This window comes from Chelonoidis abingdonii, chromosome 17 (genome assembly GCF_003597395.2).
Source record: "Chelonoidis abingdonii isolate Lonesome George chromosome 17, CheloAbing_2.0, whole genome shotgun sequence".
Lineage (NCBI taxonomy): Eukaryota > Metazoa > Chordata > Testudines > Testudinidae > Chelonoidis > Chelonoidis abingdonii.
Genome location: NC_133785.1, coordinates 18,996,327 through 19,021,259, shown reverse-complemented (window position 1 = coordinate 19,021,259; position 24,933 = coordinate 18,996,327). Strand labels below are relative to the sequence as shown.

Here is a 24,933-nt window from a genome sequence, read left to right as displayed (position 1 = left end):
GCTAGGCGGACGGGCCCTTATCTCCCAGGCTGGTTTGCCACCAGTTGGAAACTGGCAGGGAACCAACCCCTCAGCCAGTGGCTCTCTCTGAAGGGCTCTCATCTGCACCCACACGCTCCACGGAGTCAGTGAGTGGCAACACCACCCACAGCGGAGGAAGCTGAGGGTCACACCCGCTGAGATGGACTATTCTTCCTTTTGCTGGGGTCTGACAGGGGCTGAGCATGTACCACAGATCTCAGCAAGAGCACCTTGAGAAGCCACCCAAGCAAGGCTAATCGGCCAGCATGAGGACTCGAGAGGGAACAGTAAGGGGCTGCAGGTCAGCACTGAGAGGCCCTGGCTGAGCTGTGTGAGGGGCCCAGGACAGGAATGGGGAGGCTAGATAGTGCCCAGGACTAGGATAGTAAGACAGGTGAGGAGCAATGGGCACTGGCACAGGACCTGCCTGGATTGCGCTTGGCTCTAGCAAGGCCTATCGTCAGTCCCTGTAGGCGCAGCAGACTGGAACCCAATCTGTTTAATGTGGAAGGCACTCAGATACCACCATGATGGGCAGCAGTACAAACCCATACAGACAAAAGGCATGCGATAAAAATCCAACAGCATGCTCAGCCCCCAGCGAAACAGGGATCTGTTATGCTGCGTTGGGGTGGGGATTCATGTCCTTGCTGGTCCTGGGAGACCCAGCAGAGCCCTGGCTCAGGGGGCAGCAGTGAGTGTTTGTCCTGGGCAGCCCTGCAGGTGACCGGGGAGAGAGGGCAGCTGTGCAGGGCTGGCACAGACACACAGCACGAGCCCGCTGTACTCACACGTTATGAAGGACACACCAGCCACAGTGGGGGTCCTTGGATCCCAGGCACAACGCACAGCTCTTGTATTGCTCACAGCTCTCCACGGGCACTCGTGTCACCTGGGGGAGAGAACGAGACAGGCAGATTGTGAACATGCCCATCAGAAAGCCCCAGGCCAGCCTGTTCCTACCCACTCACCTCTTGGGGAGCCCCACAACACACACCAGGAAACGGGGCCGGGCTTGGCGGAGTGGGAGCAGCATTGGGGGCAGATGGAACCAGTGCATGGAGAGAGTGGGGACAGAAGGGAATAGGGGAGATGCAGGGATCCTGTAAGATAGATGGAATGGGTAACGGGGAGCGGGAGAGGAGTGGGACAGGGAGAGGAGGAAGGAGGCAGGAATGAGTGACAGCGAGGGAGGGAAGAAGGGAAGGTGGATCGCACTACTATAGTGGTTCAGGCCCATGATTAAGGGAAGGCTGTAGGGTACAGTCTCCTCATGGCGCTGGATCCCATCCCCAGTTAACTCTACACTGTGTTAAAAGCGCCACTTTTGGATATGAAGGGGTTAACAAAATATAGGGGCAAGCCCCAGGCTTATTTCAAGCCCAGAGCTAAAGACCTGAGGTGCCCTGAGGGTTTCTTTGAGGCTAGGGATGGGAGCAGTGGGGCAGCAGGCAGACACCCTTCTCCTGTGCTTTCATCTCATGCTGTGCTCCCCAGAGCCAGCTCACTGCCTATGAATCCAGTGATGGGGCTAGGAGTCCAGTTTCCAACCCTGTACAAGCTATTGTGCCTGGTGGGGGACACAGAACCTCCCCCTCCCATCAGTGCAGCCACGGTGAGCACATGACGTGAGCAGGTACCCTCGCTGACTCCACCATAGCCAGAGTCCCACAGCCTGGGGCACGCAGGCAGCATGGCGCCTCGCAGCCCCCCATCCCGGTTACCTGGGGTGAAGGATGCCCTCGGAGTTCTCTGGGAGGGCTACAAGTGTCTCCTCCCCATATGTGGGGGTGTCTGTTAGAGAGTCAGCAACAGTGCATGGGGCCAGCTGCTGAACAGAGGTGACTCTCCTAATAAAGGCCCAGAGGGTGTGTTAACACTGCAGCTTGCCTCATGACTCGAGCCTAGGCTGGCAGTGGCTATACCCAGGGCAGGGCTTTCAGAGATAAGCGGCTAGATTTAGGATCAAGGGGCGACGTATAGACACCTGATTTTCACAAGTGCTGAGACCAGAGAGACAAGGGTGCCCACCCCTCAGTCTCAGGCAAAGAGCAGCAGGACCTGGGTGAGCATATATTTGCGCTTAATGCCCACAGGGAGCACTTTGGGGGTCAATAAGGTGAAATCTGGTCTCCAGGAATAGCAGTCCCATAAACCCACTAGACCGCAGGTTATTTCAACTCTATAAATAGCTCCCTTCTTGTGCCTCACAAAGCCCATATATGCATGACCACGAACACCAATAGGGGGGCATCAGGGGTGTATCCCAAGCACAGGGGCGCATGGACCACAAATGCACAACCCTGGGAAAATTCCCATGCTGCCCCCTGCTTCAGGGAGCTGCAGACCTGGCTTCTTCCCAAGCCAGATGTCCCTGTCTTTCACTCTCCTTATTATCAAAACATAGAAAAGTAGGGCTGGAAGCGAGCTCAAGAAGTCATCCAGTCCAGCCCCTTGCATTGAGACAGGACCAAGTAAATCTAGACCACCCCTGACAGGTGTTTGTCCAGCCTGTTCTCAGAAACCTCCAGTGATGGGGATTCTACCACTTCCCTAGGACCCTTCTCCCTCCCCATCACTCCAGAACAAAATCCTGAGGCTGGAACAAGAGTCAGACCAGGTCTCCATTACAGACTTTGGCATCACTCAGACAGACAGAGGTGTGAAGAGGTGGGACCCCTGACAGGCAGAGGCCCTAGTGAAGATGCAGTAATACAGCCAAGCTGCACTTTCACCCATATAGCTCGTTTTGCTCCATGCGGGGGACTTTCGCTAGACTGGTACAAAACGCAACTTTGCTGGTATAGCTTCAGCTACACTAGCAGCGCTTTGCTGGTATGGTACATTGATATCCCTATACCTGAACAGCTCTCCTAGTGTAGCCATGGCCTTCCTTGCTGTGGCCATCAGTGATGTTCCAAAGAGCAGCAGCAGCAGCATTCTGTAAGTATCAGCTGTGACGGGCTAACATGCTTACAGCCCCTGATGGACAAAGGCCAGATGCCAACTCTGCAGCTGCAGGGAAGAGCGGAGATTTTAAAAGGAGCAGGGTCGGTAGGACATTCCCCCCTTACCAGCCTAACCTGGTCCTCATTGGCCTGTAGGTCACCCTACACAGTTGAAAAGAGCCCTAAACCTTCTACACCTAATGTACAAGTCTTCTGTGGGGACCAGTCTGAGCTCCCCTGCAGGCAGCTAAGAAGGGGAAGAGAGGCTGGAAACTCCTGGACCATGTGAGGACACCTCTGCTTGCCTCATCGGGACCCACACAACACTTAGCTCCTTAGGACGCTCTATGGTGAGAGGGAGGGCAGGCGAGGCTGCTCTGTATCTGTTCCCAGCAGCCAATGGAACACCGAGTTCATTTCAACCCAGAGGCAAAGGTGGTAAGAAAAGCTACATTATTTCCATCAAGAATTATTGAACCTTGAGAGAGAAAAATCAGCTCACGAGGGACCTGAGAGAGCCAATGTACCCAGCACAGACACAGCCTCTCTAATGTTCTCTGGCTTTCAAAGAAAGGGCGACAGGGCTGTGTCCAACATTTCACAAACACCTTGCAAAGACTTATGCCCCTCAACCTTGACCTTTACTCCACCATCACCCCACAATCAGCTCTGCCCTCCCCCTACAGCTCTGCCAATTCCCCTCCACTCTGACCCACAGCTCCTCCTGCTACTCTAACCCTGAGCTCCTACACGACTCTACAGACACTCCTCAATCCTGACCAGCAGCCCACCACTGCTATTCCAGTCCTGGGCCCCTGTCCTCCAGAGATGCCCCTCAACACTGAACTTCAGCAACCCTCCCCCCACAGAAGGGCCTCCCCTGAATGAGGCTATTCCAGAATATAACGGATGTCATGCTAGGATTGTGATACACAAGCAGGGACCAGTCTGAGACCCCACCAAGCTCGTTGCCAAGACGGCTCAAGTACTGGAATCAAAGGCAGGTCTGGCACAGAGAAAGGTGAATGGCTGGGTGGCCTGGCGATCTAGCCAACTCTGTAGAGCACAATGAACTGGACTCTCCAGAGTTTAGGAAAACAGGCTATCATTTTACAGCCCTCTATGCCCATTTCAGATGCTAGCCAGATCCCTGCACTTTTCGATATGTGACAGCAGGAGTTGGCCTTAAAGGGTTACAAGCTCTTTATTAATTGCTCCTCCAGATTTGATTAAAATCCCCTCGTTTCTCTGGCCCTCCGAGCTCTGTTACAACTGTTCATTTAATTACTTTCCCGCAACACCCCGCTAACACCAGGCTGCGATGGAAGGGAGCTCTTTTTATTGAGGAAAGGAGGAGATGGGGGTGGGAGGTTTCAGAAGGGAAGAGAGTTTTTTGCTTCATCAGCAAACAGATAGAAGCTGCAAAAGCAAATGTCATAATACCCACTTCCAATCTGTCTGTACAGCACCCGACACAATAAGGTTTATTATGTCCTGCTATCCTCGCTGTGAAAAACACTTCAACTCAGCAATACATCCCATCCTGTTGGGATTCACTGAGCAAAGCCCTCGTCTGTCCGGCTGCCCCTCCAATATCCCACCAAGGGGATTCGATGGTAGCCAGGCCTTAGAACTGCAACAAGGCAATGACAGGGAGGTGGCAGCCAGGAACAGCTTCTCAGATTTCCCCCCACCCTTTCCTTTAGAGTCCTTCACCTCACCCCACAATCCCCACCCTTTCCCCATGGGATCCCCACATACATAACTTCAAGCCCTCTGATCCCCTGGGGAGCAGGGAACCCTCTGTGCCCTGGAGCATCCATAGATGGTCCTAACGTTCTCTTGCGGCCTGACAATCCAATCAGACCTCCTGCATAATCCAGGCCAGACAATTCCACCAACAATTCTGCATCAGACCATCCTTTCTGGTCATCACTCCTCACTCCCCAGCTGGCCACAGCTTAGGGCATTAGGATGGGGTTGGGAGTGCAGAACAGGGGGAAGCAGGGACTTACACAGGGAGTGAAATCTCCGTGCATGGCCTGCAGACTCAGGAACATGGTCTCTCTTTCAGCTTCTGCCTTGGAGCTGAAGACCATCTCCTGCTGTCACTTCAGCAATGCCACGATTTCCAGCTGCCCCAACGCATGTCTGTCAGGAGGGGACAGCCCAGACCTGGGAACGCAGGGCCAAGGGGAGAGGCTGCTCCACTAAGAAAGAGTTACGGCCCATTTTCAATCCTGCTGCCGCTACCCAGCAGACAGGGAGAGGACGAAATGGAAGAGCTGGGAATAGTACCGGGCTCGGTGCTGAGAGGCACCTTTGAGACACCATGGTTGGGGGATTCAGCCAACAGATTCCCAGTCAGCAAGTCACCCAGAGAGCCCCAGGTCTCCTCTGGCAGATTGTAAACCAGAAACAGGGGCTGGCAGGAGGAGGAGGACATAGGCTGCTTCGTCCCCATGGGATTTCTGGACCAATCAAAGGCCCAATTTTCACATCCCCCATCTGGGACAACGGACCTGGAGATGTATCATGATTCTAGTTCAGCTGTGGTTCCAGACACATGCACAGACTGAGAAACACCTGTCACAGCTCACCCATGCTGCCCACCCTGCCACACTGGGAAAGCTGGGCCACGACACAGCTCCGGCAGGAGTCCATCTCAGGGGGGCAAGAGGCCCACTGCCCCCTTGGTTCATCTCGTGCCCCTGCTCCAGCTGCACTCTGAGCGAGGCACAGCATGGGTAAGCACACTGCAAGGGGGAAGAGTGCTCACAACTCACCAGGGACAGCCACGCTGTCATGGGGCACCGGACATGGCTGTTTTGGCAAAATAGGTACAGACCCTACACAAGCCCTCCCAGGGCAAGAACACTACATCTCCAGCAAGCCTGCCTGCAGTGAAGGAGGATGGGGTGGCGAGTATCCCCTGAACCATGTATTTGGTCAGCTCAGTATTCTGGTCTCCAGCAGACCAGAAGAGATAACTGCCTGCTGCCCAGTGGGACAATACCAGTGCAGAAGAGCCAGAACCCATCGCATTCCACTGGCTGGTGCACTGGCTAGGGGGAGCGACTGAGCCCCAGGATATAGCAGCAGGGAAAATCACGCATAGCTTCACACCCCCTTATGGTGGGCCAAGGAGCAGAATGACCCTCAAAGGAAGCCTTTCATCAGCATTCAAGCTGGGATTTCCAAAGGAGCGAAAGAGAATTGGGTTCTCAGGGCCCACTGAACCCAAATGGAGCAGGGCATTGCATCCCTCAACCCCCCGCCAGGCTCCTCTGCAAAGCCCAGCATGAGTGTCTAGAGCAGAGGTGGGCAAACTACAGCCCGTGGGCCACATCTAGCCTGCGGGACCAGCCTGCCCGGCCCTTGAGCTCCCGGCCAGGGAGGCGAGCCCCCGACCCCTCCCCCGCAGCCATGCTGCCACATGGGCAGCGCTTTGGGGCAGCAGAGCAGTGTGCTCCTGCCGAGCAGAGTGGCAGCGTGTCTATCTCCGGCCTGTCGGTGCAGCTGCCAGACATACTGCTGTGAGTGGCATGGTAATGGGGCCGGGGGAGGGGGGGTTGGATAAGAGGCAGAGGTTCCTGGGGGGCAGTCAGGGGACAGGGAATGGGGGTGCTGCATAGGCATGGGATTCGGAGGGGGGGGCATCAGGGGGTGGGGGTGTGGATAGGGGTCAGGGGACACAGAACAAGGGGGATTGGAGAGATGTGGGGTCCCAGGGGACCTGTCAGGAGGTGGGGGTGTGGACAGGGGTTGGGTGATGGAGCAGGGGGTTGGGGGAAGAGGTTTTGGGGAAGGAGGGGTTAGGGGCAGGAGTCCTGGGAGGGGACAGCTAGGGGACAAGGAGCAGGGGGTTTGGATGGGTTGGAGGTTTTGAGGGGGGGCCAGAAGTGGGAGGGGGCTCTTTGGGGAGGCACAGCCTTCCCTACCCAGCCCTCCATACCGTTCTGCAACCCCAGTATGGCCCTCGGGCCAAAAAGTTTGCCCACTCCTGGTCTGGAGCTTGTGCCATCAGACTGCAAGACCATGCAGAGGAGGTCTCAGGCCTCTGTCAGAGGCTCCGGGAAGATGAGAGGGACAGTGCTGGCACTCTGTGATTGGGGGAGCAGGAGCAATGCAGTTTCTGTCCCTATCATGCTGCTTACTTCTGTGTTTGGTGCCTGAGCACTGCGGTGATGGGAGCAGGCTGGGACCCTGCCTCTTTAGGCCTGGGGTGAGATGGCTGCTGCCGACTGCAGCACAGGCTGGCCCCTCAGCTGCCAACTTCACACTGATCCTGCTGGTGAAGCAGAGAGAGCCTTGCCTCTCCCTCCTGGACAGTTACCTGTTTCTCAGTCATAGCGTAGATGTGCTGGCGGTCAGGGCTGAGCACCAGGTCTCGCAGGATGGAGCTGCCCTCATGGGCCACGACGTTCTCATACTGCAGCGCCAGCCGCCCGCTGGGACTGGACAAGTCCACCAGGATCTGTGGACCAGAGGGGAGAGGGTTAGCGCTGTCCCCCAAGCAGGGAGGGGAAACGCTGCAGTCATACCAATGAGGTACGCACACAGGGGTTTCAATCATGCATGGACCCTAGTCAGGAGGCCTCAATCTCCCCTCCCCCAACACTCCACTTTGTCACCTTCCACTCGTCTCCGCCCTATGTGGTTTCCAGCCAGGACCACAAGCGGAGACAAGAGCCATTGCTGACTTCAGGAAAATTAGACGGCAGCAGAAATCAACCTGGTGAGAAAGGCCCTCAGGCTCCAGACCTCGGAGGGGCTTTGGCTGCCTTAGGGAAGCAGTGGAGCAGCAGTCCAGGCTTCGGAAAGCTCTCCAGACCCTCTCTGCCATCTGGCAGATATAATGCACTACTTTCCTGTGGCCCCTCCTTTCTCCTACACAAGCTGCACACAAGCAGGGGGGGGAGCAGGGAGTAGGCCCACCCAGGGCAAGACTGTGCCCTCAGTCTGTTCTCCAGTCCCAGAGTTCAGTTGTCAACATCCCTAGCAACAGGGCTGTCGCTTTGGGACAATATCAGGAAACCCTGCCATTTACTCATCCCACACTTCCCTTTGCTCACTTTCATCCCACTGTTCCTCGGTCCACCCCACTGGCTTAGTCTCAGGCAGCCAGTCCCTCCTGGCGTTTACCCTTGTCAGAGATACACAGACAGGAACTGCCTTCCCATTCATCGTCATGCAGCCAGGCTATGCGGACATTGCTCCGTTCATCCCTCCCCAGAAGCCAAGCCCTGCAGCCACCTGGTTATTTTTGCTGCTTTTCTCTGAGCTCCCTTCAGTCTGTCAATATCTTTTGAGCTGGAGAAGGCCAGAATTCCCAGGGCACTGGCCCCAGGTCTGTGAAGAAAGGGCCTTGTGCCTCCCTACTCTGGGATGTAGTGCCCTTTGTACAGAAGAGCCCAGAACTGAGTCTGACAAGGGGCAAGGGGATTTGACACAGTAATAGCCAGAAAGGGCTACCACTTCCGTAGGCCAGTCTCCCGTGAGATTCAAGGAAGGTCCCAAAGGTTGAAGGGGTTTTTCTGGGTCAGGCCTAGGAAGGTCTGGGGACCCACTGTATAATGGAGATAAGACAGGGTCAGCCCAGAGGTTCAGCAAGCACCTCTGTTCCCCGAGCTGTGCAGGGCCCCGGCAAATGCTTTAATCCCTTTACAACTCCCTTTACATTAAAACTCTCCCTAAATGCCTTGCTTTCTCACTGTACTGGCAATAACCACATTAGGAGCACCATAAGGACAGTCCCCCACTAGGTGGGGTTAAATTCAGCAGGGCTAATTCCCCGAACCCAATTGCCAGTCCTTGCTTGCAACAAACAAACACACTCATAGACTTTAAGGTCAGAAGGGACCATTGTGATGATCTAGTCTGACCTCCTGCACATTGCAGGGCACAGACCCTCACCCACCCACTCCTGTAATAGACCCCGAACCTCTGGTTGAGTTACTGACATCCTCAAATCAGGGTTTAAAGACTGCAAGTTACAGAAACTCCACCATTTACTCTAGTTTAGACCAGTTAGCGACCTGTTGCCCATGCTGCAAAGGAAGGCGTACCCCCACTTCCTGCCAAGGTCTCTGACAATCTGACCTGAGGGGAAAAATCCTTTTCAACCCCAAATATGGTGATCAGTTAGACCATGAGCATGTGGGCAAGACCCACCAGCTAGGCACCCGGGAAATAATTCTCTGGAGTAACTCAGAGCCCTCCCCATAGAGGCCTTGGCTACACTGGCGCTTTACAGCGCTGCAACTTTCTCACTCAGGGTTGTGAAAAACACATCCCCCCGAGCGCTGCAAGAGATAGCGCTGTAAAGCGCCAGTGTAAACAGTATCGCAGCGCTGGGAGCACAGCTCCCAGCGCTGCAAGCTAATCCCCATAAGGAGGTGGAGTACGTGCAGCGCTGGGAGACCTCTCTCCCAGCGCTGGCGCTGTGACCACACACACTCTTCAAAGCGCTCCCGCGGCAGCGCTTTGGAGTTTCGAGTGTAGCCATACCCACAGTGTCCTGTCTCCAGCCATTGGGAATATTTGCCATTTCCACTTTCAACTAATGGCGTAGCCTGGGAACCTAGCAGAATCCAGCAGCCCCGGGCCTTCAGCAGTCTCTGCAGAGAAGGTATCTCAGAACTGGAGCAGGAAGCCCCACACCCATTCCCAGGAGGAATCCAGACACACAGAGAAAGGGGTGTTCTCCAGAGCCTCCAGCCCTGCTAACAAAGCCAGTGCCGGTGACCCTGTCACTCACTCACACTGAGCCCCGGGCCCCTGGGAGTGGGAGACTGCCATTCTGCATGGATCTGGCACTCAGATGATCAAAGCGGCCTCAGGACAGGCCAGAGCCTTTATGGACATGTTCCTTGCAGCAGTGAGTCTCTTGGGTCACAGGCAGAGAGGCAGGCTCCTTCTCCACTAGCAAATGGGAAACAGAAACACTGGCCAGTAACAGGAGCCATGCTCCCGCCGGGACAGATGGGGAGTTCCAGGAAGGAGGTCTTGGGGCCTTCTGAGCCCATACCCTGCCCCAAAACATCCAGTGCACTGGCTGTTAACAGAAAAGGGACAACAGAAATTGGCTTCTCCAACCCTCACCCAAGCTCCGCAGAGTAACCCCCTCCCACCCCACCTAGCACCCCAAAGCATGCTGAAAGCTTTGCAGTCCTCGCTGCAATAAACAGACTCCAGCATCTGCATAGTTCCCACTCAGGGAGAGGATGCGGGGCTCGGAAGGCAGGATCCTAGTGTGCGGCTGATTAGCATGGAAATATATGCAGCTCACAAACAAACTGGGGCCTGTTTAATTAGAGCGGCGCCTTTGATTCACCACCAGCATCCCGCATGCACCAGCCCCGGATTATTTTTAGTCAGTTTTACAAAACAAATGTATTTAATTAAGAGAGACACCCCTGAGCTACTATACAGGGCAGAGAGCTCCACGTGGAGGGGAGAGGGGCTGCCCCTTCGCAGGGTGTGGGGCACTGGGGCCTATGGGCAGGGTGTAACTCTGCAGGGAGGAGCTGACAGCTGCTTGGGGAGCTGCAGGCAGGAGCTGAAGTGTGTGCCTATAGCCACTGATTTCCCTGCAAGCACTGTGTTCCCCGCTCCCTTACCAGCACTCCTCACCCCGTTACCAGTGCTCCCCGCTGTGCCATCCACATGGGCCCTGCTCCCCTCCCCCCTACCAGCACTCCCCACCCATTATCAACGCTCCGTTTTACGCCCCTTGGAGGACCGCCCCCCTTCCCGTTAATGACGCCTCTGTTCCCTTCCCCCTCTGCCCCTTTCTGGGTACCCCCTGCTCAGATTTGGGATCTTGGGTTTGATCCTCCCTCAGACCCCAAACAGGAGCAAAGCTTCCGTGGCGCACTCAGCACTAGAGCACCCAACAGTGCGGTGTGGGGAACAGAGTAGCATACCAGGAGCCAGGGCACCTGCTCTCTATTCCTGCTTCCAGCCCAGCTCCTGGCACGACCCTTTGCAAGTCACTTCCCCGAGTCTCGGCAAAAGGTATAATGCTTCTGCCCTATTTTAGCAGGCATGGCCTGGCGGTGCTCTAATGAAAAGTGCTTCACAAGGGGTAAGCGCTGTCTGTGCCTAATGGCGAAAGACCAGCCAAAAGCTTCCCAACTCTGACCTGAAGGGAGTACAGCCAACACTGTCCAGGGGCAGCGGCTGTGTGTGTACAGCACCCAGCACAATGGGGTGCTGGTTTGCGACCACGGCTCCTAGGCACTATCACAATACGAACAACAACCAGCCCCAATGGGGGTTGAGCACAAGTCCCAGCTCCCCAAACTCCTGACGCACACAGTGCTTGGGCTCCTAACAGGCGGGGTACCCTGAGTAGAGAGCTGAGGCTGACTGGGTCCTGCCCATGCCCCCCCATACAGCATTAAAGCCATGGGCATCTCCTTCACTCTCCCCTGCAACCCGGCACGGGCTCTCCCACGGGCTGTGGCAATGTCACAAACCCACCTTCCTTTCCAACCCTTTTACAGGCCACAGTCACAGCGCCGCGAAATCAATATAGTTTTACCCTGGTTTTAAAATAGATCTATGGGTGGCTGTCACTCCGGCAGTAATTTTTAACTAGCAGGGTAATTTCCCCATTACATTATTGCAGTGTGCAGTGCTGGGAAATAGAAAAGAGACATTAAAAATAACAGACGTTAAGCACTTCAAACTAATGCAAGGCTTCAGGAAAAGCTTCGGAGTCATTGCTCCAGCCCAAAGAGGGATGGAGCTGAGCCCCTAATGGTGTGGGACACACTGGAAGGGAGTACATGACCCTTAACAACGCAGCCAGCCAGGCAGGCAGAGAGACACAACTCTCTTGCATCTGGGCATCTCTTCTGCGAAAGGAGAGGCCAGAGGCAGCAGACGGGCGGTGTCAAAGGCAACACCCAGCAGCTTAGGGTTCTGGGAGCACAAAACTGAAAGCTGGGAGGCAGTGGGGAGGGGGGATTAAACTACTACTGGGTTGTCAAAGGGCCCTAAGTTGGGGCAGGGGAGGGGGAAGGCTTTTAAAGGTCTGAAGTTTCACTTACAGTTCATAGTATGTAAATTGAAGCGAGTGAAAGGCTTGGGGAGAGCAATGTTCCAGGAGTGAGGGGAACCTTTCCACAATACACCTCACCGCCCCCACCCCCCAGGGAAGGCTTTCTACAGTGCACCTCACCCCCCTTAGCTCCCCAAACCCTCACCATCCCCACCCCCGGGGAAGGCTTTCTACAGTGCGCCTCACCTCCCTTAGCTCCCCAAACCCTCACCATCCCCACCCCCCGGGGAAGGCTTTCTACAGTGCACCTCACCCCCCCAGCTCCCCAAACCCTCACCCACCCTAGCTCCCCAAACCCTCACCATCCCTACCCCCCAGGGAAGGCCTTCTACAGTGCACCTCACCCCCGTTAGCTCCCCAAACCCTCACCGTCCCCACTCCCGGGGAAAGCCTTCTACAGTGCACCTCACCCCCGTTAGCTCCCCAAACCCTCACCGCCCCCAACCCCGGGGAAGGCTTTCTACCATGCACCTCACCCCCCCAGCTCGCCAACCCCTCACGGTCCCCACCCCCGGGGAAGGAATTGTGCCCAACGGGATTATGGTCCAGCCCCTTCACTTTTATTTTTAATTCAGAAACAGGCTGGGAGGAGGACAGAAAGTGGAGAGGGTAAACCTCTCCCACAGCGAGATGGGCTAGACTGGCAAAGTTTCCTTGCAGGGAAGGAGCAGGAGAACCAACACTTGGGGGAATTTAAAACTGGACTGGAGAATAAACTGGGGGGTACCTGAACTGCCCTGGGCGTCATGGGGGGGAATGGATGTGATGGGACCTTGTAGTCTACAGTGGGCCTTTTCCAAGCCTTCAGCTGGTAAGATGGGGAAGCTCTGGTACAACCAAGATGTCACATGCAGAATGCACCCTCTGAAAGGCGACAGCCATTGAACTTTGCTACAGGCAGCTCTGAGGAATCCGCTTCCACCTCCAATTTCCAGTGGGTGGGGGGTATTTGAGAGATGGGGAGGAGGATGCAGGTTAATCATAGCAAACCCCTCCCTCCCCCCAGTAACCATGTTTCTTCCTGCCTACCCTGCTCTCCTTCACCCAGGGGAAAAGACCGTTACCAAAAAAAACTCCATTAACCTTTCTCCTCATCCTGATGCTGATAATTACCCAATACTAATAATTACTCGCGCTAATTTCTCACTCAGAATTCTTGCCCTCATTCTGCCTGTCTTGTGTGAGCCGAGCTGAGTCCTCAGCCAGGAGTTACAGGCTGGCTTCAGGCAGCAGCCTTAACACGCTGTATCATGGAGGGAGAGAGGCAAAGGGAGGCTGGAAGGAGGCCCCCCAGGAGAGGAAGGGACTCCGAGTCCCTGAGGGGCAGGCTGAGATGGAGAAGCCACATGGGGAGGGTCTCTCTGCCGGCAGGGGCAGTGCGATAAGTCCCTAAGAAAGGTGCATCACCGTCAACACAAAGAGTGCTAGAGAGACCCAAAAAGGGCGGGTGCTGGTCAGGTTGGGAAGCCATGCTAGGCGATGGGGGGAAAATATGGGGATCCCAAAAAACACCTCGCCACAAAGAAATGTGTGGTTTGACATTAGAACACCCTTAAGACTGTAGGCCCCTGTTCTCGGCGAGCTGCACCAGCTGGCTCCAGGGGACAATCCAAGGTGTGAAATCGTCTGGGAAACCTCTCCTGGGAAACCCACACCATTTCATCTGCAGGACATGGAGCCCCCACATCACTGCAACAGTGCCATCTGTAGCATGGACACTGCTGAACAAACACTGACCACTCACTCAGCAAAACGTACAACGCAGCCAAACCCCACTGCGCCAGGGAACACCGCAACCTCAACACCTGACTCAGAGGCATGAACTATTCAAGCAATCAAGGGATATAAGCAGAGCTGGGTGGATTCAGGGGACCAGGTGGGAACCTTTAAGCTAAACAAGGGCAGTTCCAGTGGTGCCCTGCCTCCAACTAGGCAAAATTCTGCAGTTTCATTTCAAGCTTCTGACTTTGCTCGATCTCAAGTGAGATGCGGAGCCAAGGAAATGGGCCGATGACCCCACGTGAGCAAAGCCAGCTGAGTCACATTGATGAAGCCAGGAGACCGACACACTGCACTGCAGAACCACGTGTCAACAACCACAAGGCCCAAAGTACTCAAGATCCACAAGATCCCAGGGCGCAGGATGGATGCAGTCTGTCCCTCTGATCTCAACAGACTCCTTACCCTCCCCTCCCCTATACAACCCAACTCTTTCCATCTTGTGCAGGAGCAGAGCTCTTCCAGCTCCTTTCTCTCCCTGCAGTAAAACGGGCTGGTTGTCTGGGCAGAAGCAGCAGGGATGCTGCTCTCTGGAACCATCCCTGTCCAAATTTACACAGGCCAGCAGCCCAAGTGCTCCCCTGTTGGACGGAGTGTTATCCCAGAGGAACTAGATCAAGCTGTTACCTCTACTGCCATGGCAACGGGGCTGCTATCTCTGGAGGGCACGACCCAAACGTGGGAGGAGACTGGAACAAGAAAATTACAGAGTGAGATTTTTAAGGGACCAACTCTAAAAAAAAGCAAGTGGCCTGAGGTTGGTCTGCAAGTAATACAAATGCGAAAGTGTCTCCATGGTGGCATGTGCAAATAGCTGGTCAGGAGCTGGACTCCCTTCCCACACGAGCAATCAGAGGATTTTCCTTTGCAGTCACAGGGGCTGCATTTTTGCAGAACAAGGCCTGGGGCTTGTGGAAGTGTGACCGTAAGGTTCTCACTGAAGCACCCAGCAAAACCCCTCATCAGAAGTTTTAAAAACTGCTTGAAAATGAATCCTAGCTGAGAGCGTGACCCTACCAAGTGAGCTGGGTCAGCCTCACAGCAGTGGGGTACATGGCCACAGCAGTGCAATGGCATGGGATGCACATTCTAGAGGGGTATTCTCTCTGTGTTGCAGGGGAGTCCTCTTCCCCACGAGACACATACACTGGGAGAGGAGAACTCCTGAAGATGATCAAGAAAAGGACTGCATGCAGTCAGCTTGGCAGTTATAATACTTTGCCTTTCCAAAGCACCCTCTCTCCAAGAATCCCAAAGCACTTTACAAACATCAGTTACATTTAGAATACCCATGCCTGGCAGGTCATATGTGAGTATCACCAGCCCCCTTTTACAGATAAGGAAAATGAAGTGCAGAGAGGGGTCACACTCCAGAGTCCGTGGCAGAGCCTGATATAGTGCCTTAACCACAAGACTGTCCTTCCTCCCCTGATCTCTGGGTAGAAGTGTGAGAGACAGGTGCAAGCAGAGCTGACTCCCTGTAACAGGAAGCAGGGTCTGGGAAGGTTACATCCAAGCATGGGCCAGGAGAAGCTTAAGGGAGGGGGTGACATTCCTGAAGTGCAATATGCAGAACCTGCTGCTTTCTTGTCTCCCTACACACACATTCGCTCTGTCTTATTTCTCAGCTCTTTGCCTCTTAAACTGAACTCAACATTAACGGGGGACATCTGCTCCCGAGCAGCGAAAGAGCAGCAGGACCCAGAACGCAAAGGCTGCAGCTAAGCCAGAATCATGCCCAACATGCCAGAGGCAGGTGCTTACCTAAAGAGGACATACCTTGATAAAGATACACCTTCCCAAGGGCAGCGCTAAGCTGACCTCCACAAGTCACCTCAGGTGGAGATCAGGGTCAGACACTTGCAGGAGGTTTGAAAGGGCTGGACAGTTTCAGGACTGCTAATGACAACATTTGTAGCTCAAGTTGCCAGGGGAAACCAGATCTCATGTACCATGGTGTATGCCGAACATTTGAAGGAGAATCTTCTCCATAACCCTCAACGTGATATTGCATAGACAGGGCAATTACGTGCATTACAGGGGTTCCAACTTCATGCAGAAGTAACCCATATGAGCCACAGCTGGAAGTGGGATTCCAGCGTAAAGAGAGCAGTGGTCCGATATTCCGTGGTAGGAGAAGTGATACGGGACTCACTGGACCCTTGGTCTCATGCTGTAGCTATTCCTCCATTTCTAAGTGGCTGCGTGATTATAAGAGAGAGAAGGTGGGGGAGAAAATATCTGTTACTGGACCAACTTCTGTTGGCGAGAGAGACAAGCTTCTGAGCTTACACAAAGCTCTTCTGCAGGTGATTACAAGTCATTGTCATTCTTCAGGTGACAGGACAAGCCAGGCCATTGATGACAGGACAGGACAGGTCACTGATGACTAGTTTCTCAGGGGAAGAATGGCCTCCCCTCAGCTTGACACTAACCCCAGCACAGGGAGGGAGATCATAGGTAGTCAATGGTTGATGGCAAGTCAGCTCAGTTGATGGCAAGTCAGCTCAACTCCATTCACAGCAAGACTATAGAGTTAGTTCATCACCTGTCTCAGAGGTTTGTGGCTAAACAGAGCCATTCCTCTGGCTGAGGTTTAGGTGGCTCCCCCCACCCTTCCACCACCCCACGGATTCCAGTTCCTGTCTTGCTTTGATTTTGCATCCTAATGAGTGGATCAAGGAGCTGTTCAGAACGTGTCCAAACCCAATCGAAGAACAAGTTATGGGGATGGAGCAGCTGCAAGTGCTCCTGTTAGGAAAAGGTTGATCCCAGACGGAAACCCTCGCAGTGTGCAGAGGGACAGGACTGAGACATGGCTGCAGTGCACATTGCTAGGCCAGCCACCTTCTCAGCTCTATGCTTCAGTGGACAGTCACTGCATTGATACACTAATGCTGTGAACCATGATGCAGTGCTGATCAACATTGCCTAAGAACCAAAGGTATTTCAGGGCATCAGAATGTGCCTTCCCAGCATGTACTACTTAGCCTGGACATTGGGGACCCTAATACATGAACAGTCTATGGAGGGGAATGTGGTTGTGAGTCGGAGGTAGATGGACTGTACAGTGCCATCTGGGAAACTCCCCTGTGACACATGGTTTTAACTGTTCTGGATTCTGCCAGGCAGCCAATACTCCTACATGCCTTAACCAATGACACTTCCCCTGAACTGACGTAGGAGTATGTGACGGTACCTCCCATACGGCTTTTGGGAATATGCTTAGAATGCGTTTTGTGCTACATATGCCATGTAACGCATCTCAAAGGTTATCATCTACTGAATGTATTAATCCTATTTGTATGCATTTATCATTTTTGTATTCAAAGTTATGAATGTTATGAATATTGGCTATGTACTGGCTTGATTTCTAAAAAACCTTAGTAGAGCATTTGGTCAGTTCCTGGAGAAAGGAATGTTGAAGTTAAGTACCTAATCAAGAAACACTTGAGGGACAGTGGATCTTGGAATGCTCCAATCCACATAAGAAGGCTACTTGAGGAAATTCAGGGTAGCATGTAAACAATGGATGCTACCTGTAAAACTGTGAGTCATGCATGGACATGTGACACAGATTTCCCCCTGTGACATCAGGTATGGTTATCATCATGGATATAAATGGGGTTGCACAGGCCACCTTAACTTATGATTAAGGGTTAAGGTTACACAGGCCAACTTAACTGTGGCATTTCCTAACTTCTAGGGTTTGGACTTAGAATATTAATGTTCTTTTAACATAGTTTTTTTTCTGCATAACAATTCCTATTACTGGAGCACCCAAAAGCTCCAGGCAGGATCTGGGCCCCACTGCATTAAGCATCATACAGACACATGTCAACAGTCTCTGCCATAAGGAACTTACAGTATGAAGAGGCAAGATACAGTGGGTGAGCATGTCAGTTGGGGGGTGGGGGACAGCAACGAGAACATATTTCACAGACACTAACAGTGGGCATAACTCAGTGGATGGGAATCCATTAAAAGGTTTCAATATTTTGCAACCCCCCAGTGGCCGTCTCCCTCGCTGTCAGCAGTTGGCAGCATCACAGCAGAAGTAGGACTGGAGGAAGGCTGTGGAGGAGGACAGGGCTTTACACATTAGTTCAGGGAGTGTCCATCATGTGTTGGGGATGGGGTGGGAGAAAGCACACAGCTGCCTGGGGAGAGTTTACAACACATTGGACTAACTCTCTGATTTTATCCATGACAGAGGATTTCCTCGGTGCTCCACACTTGCTGGGGCTGGCCATACGCAGATAGCTAGAGTTCGCCTTCTCCTAACTAGAAGGAGGTAGGGTACCTATAGGAACAACACACGGGCTACCCAAACAGGTCATTAGGCAGTATGTGATACAGCTCATAGGCAGGAGGGCCAGTTTGGCTCACGTCCTTAAGCCTTGTCCACAGACGGAAGTTACACTGGATCAGAACATGTCGGCTAACACAAGGTTGAACAGTGTATAGACAAGGCCTTGTGTTTAATATTAGGTCACCTGGGCACAGTTAACTCTCAGGTCCACAGGGTTCCCTCCAGTTGACACAATGGTAACCATGGCCGTCCCTGCCAACACTGTATTTCCCAGGGTAGGCCAGGCTTAGAAGGTGCATCTTATGCTGGTGATAGCCCTGGAGATTGCAGCCTCTCTGCCTGCAGGTCAAAGTGCATGTGGGCAGGAGAAGTAGGGCGAGTTCCCCTCACCCCCAAAGGCCTCATGAAAGGAACATTTGGTAACTGCACTGAGACTCACGAACTCATTACACATATGTCCCCAAGCAACAGCCAGATGGAAGCAATTCTCAGCCACTCCCACCCCTGGCCTGGATCCAACTGGCTCTTTCTCCCCTCACAAAGCCGGAGCTGCCTAGGCTCCCAGAAAGCACTTCGATCTGGCACTTGCACTGGAAAGCACTCCAGCTAGGAGGGATGGCTGGACCCCAGCACCTGCACTGCAGAAAGGAGTCCATGGTTATCGCTGAATTTCACCCTCCACATGCCCCTGGTTCTCCCCAACCTGCACCTCGGCTCTGCCTGAGCACCAGCCCAGCCCAGCCCCACACAATACCACCTCACTCCGTGGTGCAGGGGGAGGCTCAATGTTTCCCACTCAGAGTAGCATCCTATCAAGACAGGGAATTACGGGGGTGTCATAAACAGATAGCTAAGGGTTAATGTTTCTTTTACCTGTAAAGGGTTAACAAAGGGAACCAAACACCTGACCAGAGGACCAATCAGGAAACCGGATTTTTTCACGCTCAGGAGGAATTTTTGGGTGTGTGTCCTTTGTTTGTGTCTCCAGTGCTCTCTCGGTCTGCAGAGAGGTCTCTCTACCTTCAGGCTTTCTAATCTTTTGTTTCCAGTTGAAAGTACAGGTATAAGACAATATAGGTTTTTATATTGGTTTTTGTATTTACATGTGTGTATTTTGCTGGAATGTTTAAATTGTATTCCTTTTGGATAAGTCTGTTATTCAGTTTGTTTCTTTTAGCCAAGTGACCCTGTATATTGTCACCTGAATATGAGACCTTTTTATGGTCTTTAACTTCCTTTTATTAGAAGCTTCATTTTTGACCTGTTGAGAATTTTTTTTTCCTAAGGGAGGGCGGGGGCTCAGGGGATTGCCATTCTGCCAGCTTCACTCGGAATGGTGGGTAGAAGAACACAGGGGGGAAGAGAAATCTCTGTTGTATTAGGTTACAAAGATTGCATTTTGCAGGGCTCTGAGTGAGGGTGAGAGAACCTGATCTCGCTTGGTTTGCAATTTCAAGGAATTGAAATGGGTGATTCGCCCAGCATCCAGGGGGGAAGCCTGGGGAGGAGTATAAGAGGAGACAAGGGGAGGGGGTTATTTCCCTTTGTGGTAGAGATCAGGGCATCTGAGTCTTGGGGTCCCCGCGGGAAGGTTTGGAGAGACCAGAGTGCAGCAAACACTGGAATTAAGGCTGGTGGCAGCACTATCAGATCAAGTGGTAATTAAGGCTTAGAGGAATTTATGCCTAGTATCTCCATTGAACTCTAAGGTTCAGGAAGTGAGGATATTATGCTATGACATGGTGGCAAGCGTGGATATAAGATAATCCAGAAGCCAGTAGGAATATCTATTTTTCTCTTCTTCGCTAGGGCTTTAAGCGAGAGAAAGGGTTTGGTTTTTTAAAAGGAGCCAGAGAGACATTTTTTTTTTCTGTTCTCTCTTGCCAGTTTGCTTGCATATTAAGCAAGGAACCATTAAGGCTGACAAAGGGTCATTTGTTAACCATAGAGTCGATTGTGAATAATGGTACCCAGCAAAATACACACATGTAAATACAAAAACAATATAAAAACCTATATTGTCTTATACCTGTACTTACAACTGGGAAACAAAAGATTAGAAAGCCTGAAGGTAGAGAGATCCTCTCTCAGAGCCGAGAGAGCACTAGAGACACAGACAAAGGACACACACCCAAAAATTCCCTCCCTGAGCTTTGAAAAATCCGGTTTCCTGATTGGTCCTCTGGTCAGGTGTTTGGTTCCCTTTGTTAACCCTTTACAGGTAAAAAAAACATTAACCCTTAGCTATCTGTTTATGACGAGGGGTGGCTCCCAAAACAGGGCAATGATCGAACAGTAACATAATGGGGGAACAAAAGAGGCAGGGGAAGGGGACCTGACCCTCATTGCCCCCCACCTCCTTAGACAGGGGTCACACCTCCCCTCTCCACAGTCACCTCCCTCTCCCTGGTCCCTGCCCTGGCTCTCCTCCCACTTCCCCAAGTCCCTCCCTCCCAGAATTCAGCATCCCTAACCCTCCCTCGCCCACCCCTGAGCTCACCTTGTCTGTGTCTCCCCACTGCAGGCCCCTCCGGCGCCAGATCCATTGCACGATCCCTGCTGGTCCCTACACCCCCTGGCACAGCACTCGTGTTGCTCTGTACTCTTATCTGCATGTGGCTGTGATTAATTCTCGGTGGCTGGCAGCAGCTACAAGATGGGGCGCTTTAGCCCACTGCCATACTTCAAAGGCAGGGATTTATCTGCCTGAAACACACTTTGCAGCCTTTTCATGGGGACACTTTCCAGTTCCATGGGCCAATGCAAGAGGGGCTTATTTATGGGACTGCATTTCAAAGGGCCCTCTCCTTCCCTCCCCCACCCCCTCCTGGTTTGTGTTCGGCCCTGACACCTGCTGGAGGGGATGCAGAGGCACAGATTCGCTTCCAGCTCCTAGCACTCACAGCACCTGCCATGCTGAGCTCTTTGTGGAAGCTACTGGAGGGCAAAAGGACAGGCTGGATAGGTGGGGGGGCTGAGCAGAGGCAGTCTCTGGCGAGAGCTCCAGACACAGGGCTGCTGTGGGGGACGGTCAGTGCCGGTGAAACGGGTTGGAACGAGATGCCCAGAGACACCAACCCTCTGCTTATCCTAAGAGCAGAGGCAAACCCCAATGCCATCCCCAGCACTGCCCTCACTGCCTGCTCCCCAGGACGAGAGGAGATGTCAGTCCTTGCCCTCACTAACTGGATGGCGCAAGCAGGCGCTGATTAGGGTTTTGTGGGGGCCTTGGGAGAGAGCAAATGAGGGCCCCTCCTCACCCCTTCTGCCTGCGTCCCCCCGCACGCTTCTGCCAGGGAATTGGGATTGGTGCATGGGGCTTGCTCCACCCTGCCTGCCCGGTGCTGGAGCCAGGCAGCTGGGTTGTGGCAGGGGGTGGCTCCCAAAACAGGGGAGCAGCTGGCACGTCGGGAGGGTGGGCTGAGCGGGGTCAGGGCGCACAGGACAGACGTACACATACAGCACTGCCCAGCAGAAGGAACTGCTCCTTTCCCTTTCTACACCTCCTAGACGGACGGCTGAGCCAGCAAGCAGTGGAAACCAAAGCCAACAGGCCCAGGCTCTCCTGAGCCAAGACAAGCCTGGAGTTGGGGCTGGGGCACACGCTCCACACTCTGCAATTCAGGCTCCGGTCATTTGGGTTTTTTCCTATTAATAACAGAAGAATTTTTCTGTGGTGGTTGCCCCGCTTCCCAGCAGGGCTCAGAGCAGCAGGGACCAGCAGCTGGGAGGAACAGAGGCTGAAAGTTCATGCCGCAGCAAGAGGGGTTCACTAGTCAAGCTCAGCGGACTGCTAAACCATGTGCCTCGCGAGGGGGTGGGGGAGGGCTTCAGAAGATTTGAAAGGTTATTGATGGGAATAATTTCTTATAGAGCCTGTGCCTCTGATCCTGACTGAGCCACAACACAGTGCAAACTACATATAGGAACTGGCCGGTCCACCACAAACACAGCCTCTTCTGGGGTCGAACATGCCAGCTGTTTGACAGGACACAGCAGCACTGCACGCAACAGCTTAGGGAAGCAAACGGAGAAAGCCAACTGAAATTGCAGGGGGGTTTCGGGAGACAGAATGAAATTAACCACATTGGGATCTGGCCAGGACATCCATGGGAAAGAATGGGCAAGACTTGGGCTTTATGTCTCATCCAAAAGAGGAGCACTGGGATGGGTCTAGGAGGAGGGGGCGATATTGAAACACAGGGGACAACTGCAGGTTTCCTCTGTGTGTACTGGAGCACAGGGACTCGGGAGAGGAAGGGGAGTCCCCCCCACTATATACATTCAATCCCCCGCCCACCCTCAAGAGCCACTAGGAGACCTGTGGCACCCAACAGCTGTCAGGCTCAGCCCCTTGCTCCCCCTCCCCATCTCAGATTTCTAAGACAGGGGTCCTTATTGCGGGATCTGGTACAGGCGAATGTCTTTGGGGGCGGGGCAGGGAGCTAAGCGCCATCTCAGCCCCTTCCCCCAGCCCTCCCGCTGGGGCACAAGTCACATATTTCCCCTGCTTTGAAGTGGCAGGGATGGAATGGTTAGGGCCCGCCCCACTCCGGAGAGCAATGCTGAGCAGAGCCAGGGCTGTGGGGAGGAAAGGGGACAGTGCTTTACTAGGACTCCCTCCCAGGCCACATCTACACTAGCAGCTGTGCCAGCTAGGAGAGAGCACTTGAGGAGACAGGGCACAGGCGTTTGGCCCACGGGTCACCTCCACAGCACTGAGGGTAGCAATGGTGAGAAGGGCGCAGAGGAATGCTAGCGCAGATACAGCCAAAGGGAGCCCCCCTCCCCGCAACAACATCTGTCCATCTGTCAGACCACATTAGACTGAGAAGCAGCTGAGTCCCCTACAAGTGCCCAACTGTTGGACACAGGTGCTGGCATGAGTCAGCCTTCAAACTGCTTTGGGTCAGGACTGCAGTATTTCAGAGTTGGGACTGGGCAAGTCCAGGACTGGAATGGCAGAGTGCTGCGGGTCAGGACTGAGGAGCACTGGCAGAGCTGGGTGAGGGAAGCTATATAATGCCAAATCACCCCTACCTGACTCATCCTTGGCTTCTATGAACACAAAACCCCACCCAAACAACTGAACGAACAGGGGAGGCTGTGCCAGCTGCATGCACACAGGCTTTTGAAGCAGAGAAAATTATTGTCTCTTCAGAACAGCCTGAGGCTTGGATTTGCAGCCAGGGGAAGGATTACAGAGAGCAACCTCTAGCAAATGATCCCCAGCTACCATGGCTTCAGTGCTGGGAGGGGGATGTGAGATAGATGCCATCTGAAGATGCTGTCTCTGGGATCACATTGGGGCCAGCAGGCAAGGTGAGTTTTCCAGGAGGGAGCCTTTTCTAAGGGGGTCACTCTCAGGGGTGCAGGTGGAGTCGCCCAAGGAATGTTCCGAGCATGTAACCACCCCAGCAGGCTCCCGACACCACAGCTGGCACTGACTGATGCATCCACAGCTGCTGCTGATCTCCCCCACTTTCCCTGCAAGCCACTATGGGAGAAGCTCTGAGCCAAGTCTGCCCTCCACAGAGGCTCCACAGTCCCTGCATTCCCATGGAGGAATCTAAACTATGTGGAATGAAGAGGGTGCTGGGCCTGGTGCTCACTCTCTGCAGAGGAAGGACTGGACAGGACTCAGCCTACCTTTGCTCTACCCTTCCCCCACCCTCCCAGCCCTGGCTTCAGTTCCAACAGCTGCTGTTCAAAGGAATTTATTCTTCTCCGGTTGGATTACAGACATGTCTCTTTCCAGACAAGCAGCTGGGCAAACAGGGCCTCATGATCATGACTGCTGGTGGGGTCTCTGGTGGAACATGGCCCGACTTGTTATGGAGAACTATGGGGTTAGCCGGCATTTTGGGGGAGAGGCTTCTCTATTGATTTATTGGTGCAATTTTCTTTGTGAAGAATCTCATGCAATTGAGAGGGCACAAGCTCCCCTTGCCCTGACACTAATGGGCATGAATCCCAGGAGCCTTTGGGATGGTGGGCATGAGCCCACACATACCCTGGGGATCACAGGACAGTGGGCTCTGCAGGGATACATCATTCTGACTCCCACCCACCCTCAAACCCCAGCCCTGGAACGCTGCCCATCTCAATATCCCAGAAGGGCTCAGAGCCTACAGGTTTATCATGGGCACCCAAACATGACTGGTGTGTGTCTGGCATGATAGCACGTTGCGTGGCATGATGGAGGAGGCTACACACAACATGACTGGGCTATCACTTGAGATCACCAATGATGTGATCTGAGATCACAATACGACCATATTCTTTTGTGAGGCCAACCCTGCAGAGCTGGGAGCAGTATGGCCAGATGTGGCAGATAAGTGGGCTCATTCCTAGCCCTCAAAGCACTAGCCCAAGGCAATGCCCCTAGCTTGAACCTTGCTGCCGCATGGCCATTGTGGCCAACAGCGTGGCACAACAAGAACTGTAGGCGGCCCCTGGCATGATGGCACAGGGCTGACAAGGCGTCTCCTCACAGATGAGTGAGCCCCCAGAGAAGGAACTCACCAGAATGAGGGGAACAGCACCCCACCCCTGCCCAGTACCTGGCTGTGCCATAGCACAACAGAGCCCTGCTGTTTCTGTCCCGCTTCAGTGAAAGGCCCATGTGTTGAGCCTCTCCAACAAGCCCTATGAGCAGATGGCTCTGGCCTCTCTCTGCCCTGCCATGCTCACCTTCCCCCACTGGGATGAGCCCTGCGAACTTCTGCCCTCAGCAGCTGCCAGGAACCCTCTCCCCGCCCTCATGCCCTTCCCCTAACAGGCGGGGCAGGTTATGCCTGCCC

General features: G+C 53.7%; 1 protein-coding gene across 2 annotated transcripts in view; it reads right to left on the bottom strand.

Moving 5' to 3' along the window:
• PLXNA1 (plexin A1) overlaps positions 1-24,933 on the bottom strand; it is a 284,958-nt gene that overhangs the window by 141,550 nt on the left and 118,475 nt on the right. For both annotated transcript variants that reach the window (XM_032784344.2, XM_032784347.2), the window contains 2 exons: positions 7,306-7,446; positions 813-913 (listed from right to left, as the gene is read on the bottom strand). In XM_032784344.2, the coding sequence (XP_032640235.1) occupies positions 813-913; positions 7,306-7,446 (242 nt within the window). The remainder of the gene's footprint in view (positions 1-812; positions 914-7,305; positions 7,447-24,933) is intronic.